At 43.8% G+C, this 1,852-nt stretch overlaps 1 protein-coding gene across 1 annotated transcript in view; it reads left to right on the top strand.

Annotated features, from left to right (window-relative positions):
• AMTN (amelotin) overlaps positions 1-1,408 on the top strand; it is a 17,043-nt gene extending 15,635 nt beyond the window's left edge. Inside the window, exon 8 of the mRNA XM_044682187.1 lies at positions 887-1,408. Coding sequence (XP_044538122.1) covers positions 887-1,408 — 522 coding nt within the window. The remainder of the gene's footprint in view (positions 1-886) is intronic.
• Positions 1,409-1,852: the final 444 nt, after the last annotated feature.

The following is a 1,852-nucleotide window of genomic DNA, read 5'->3' as shown; positions in this document are numbered from 1 at the left end:
CATTTCCACTAGTTTTGTCATGTGTCCTTGATCAAGACCAATTTCCAAATTGTTGGTGGTTGCATTGGTGTGGTAGTTTCGAGTCCACACCCTCAATCACGTCCACCCCAACCCATGCGTTCAAGCAGTTGTTTTTCTTATATGTTTCCTCTCCTGCAGTTCTTCCTCTAAATGTGGGTAGCATCTTTACCATAAATCCCTCGGAATTGTCCTGGGTCATTGTGGATTTCCTTTTCCTAAAGGATGTTCAACAATCATTTACAAAGTGCTTACTACCTTCCGTATGCTGTGGCAAGTGTTAGGGATTCAAGGAACTCCCGAACCCTGGAGTTTATGCTCTGATGGAGGAGATGCCATATAAATAAATAGCTACTTGTCAGACATATACAGAGTAAAAGGAAGATGACCTTGGAGGGAAGGTTCCAGTAACTGGATTGTTGACTAAGAGCTGGAAGGGGTCTTTGAGATCATCTAATACACAGCCCTCATTTTACAATGAACAAGCTGAGGCCCCAAGAAGGTGTGATTTGCTCAGCATTACCCAGGTCATAAAATTCCGATTCCTGATTCCCAATTCACTTCTCTAAATTCTGAATTTTTTTCACTGTGTTATATTGAAAGATGTAGCACAATAACAAAAAAGTTAAATGAAATCAGCATTAATTAGTTCAAGACAGCAAAGACATATTTGATAGAAATCACCATATTTGTGCTGTTTTCTCTTTACCCATAATCCTCCCTCCTAGACCAAACCTTTGAAAATACAAAAATGTTAATGCTTTTAGGTACAGTCAAATGGAAATTTTTTTCAATCTCTCTCTCTCTCTCTCTCTCTCTCTCTCTCTCTCTCTCTCTCTCTCTCTCTCTCTCTCTCTCACAACTTTAGCCAATGGCTCCACAGATCTTCACAGGACTGCTCATTCAACCCTTTGGTACTGGAGCCACACTCCCAACTGGCCAGTCAGGGATAGATGCTAATACCCAAGATGCAGCTCTTCCTGCAGGACAAACAGGAGGAAACCCTGCCATCTGGGGAACCCCAGAGGGTCAACTCCCAACCCCCAGTGGTCCAGATGATGTATTTGAAGCTACCATCCCAGTGGGCATTCAAAGAGCAACTGAGGGGAGCACCACCGAGGCACCAAATGGTGGGTTTTTCCAAACCCATAAAACGCCCCTAGGCCCTAAAGAGACAGCTGAAGGTAGTATGAGACAAAAGTTCTTGGGTGATCCCTCCTCCTTGGCAGATATGAATCCCAGTAACACCAGGGAGTTTCCTTCTCCTGCTTCAGAGCTGATTCCAGCAGGAGGCAATCTGATGATTCCTCTTATAGCACCCCAGGATCCAGACTCTGCCACCAACCCTACCATGTTAATACTGAGAGGAGACACTCATCTGCCAGTATAGGATGGTTCCAAGCTTACGGTGCACTGGGAGAATTGTTATAGTGGCTAGCACATCTAAGCCGCAGAGTGCAACCAACACAGAACAATATCTAAGACACAATTAGCTCACGAAAATCCATATTGTCTGTAATAGAACTCAGATTTCGACATGTTTAGAGAGTGGTTAAAGAAGAGTACTGAAAAGATGTTTCCACATTTGCTAAATGAAGCCCTTCCCCGTTCTGCACTGCCCCCCAATCCTGCCTCAGTGGAAAAGGCTCCAAATGATTCTCCTGTAATCTGCATAAAAATAATGTTCTATTTGCTTCCAGGAACTGATTAAGCGGCTAATTTTTTAAATCCTCTAATCTGCCCCTCAAGTCTGGTGACACAATTGGACATGTTTCATTGTTGATGTCATGGAAAGGATGCGGTCCTCCCGAAGATGGGCCCAGGAAGCTACGAC

This window comes from Gracilinanus agilis, chromosome 6 (assembly GCF_016433145.1).
Source record: "Gracilinanus agilis isolate LMUSP501 chromosome 6, AgileGrace, whole genome shotgun sequence".
In the NCBI taxonomy this organism is placed as follows: Eukaryota; Metazoa; Chordata; class Mammalia; order Didelphimorphia; family Didelphidae; genus Gracilinanus; species Gracilinanus agilis.
The sequence above is the reverse complement of the archived record's forward strand: the minus strand, read 5'-3'. Positions and strand labels throughout refer to the sequence as shown.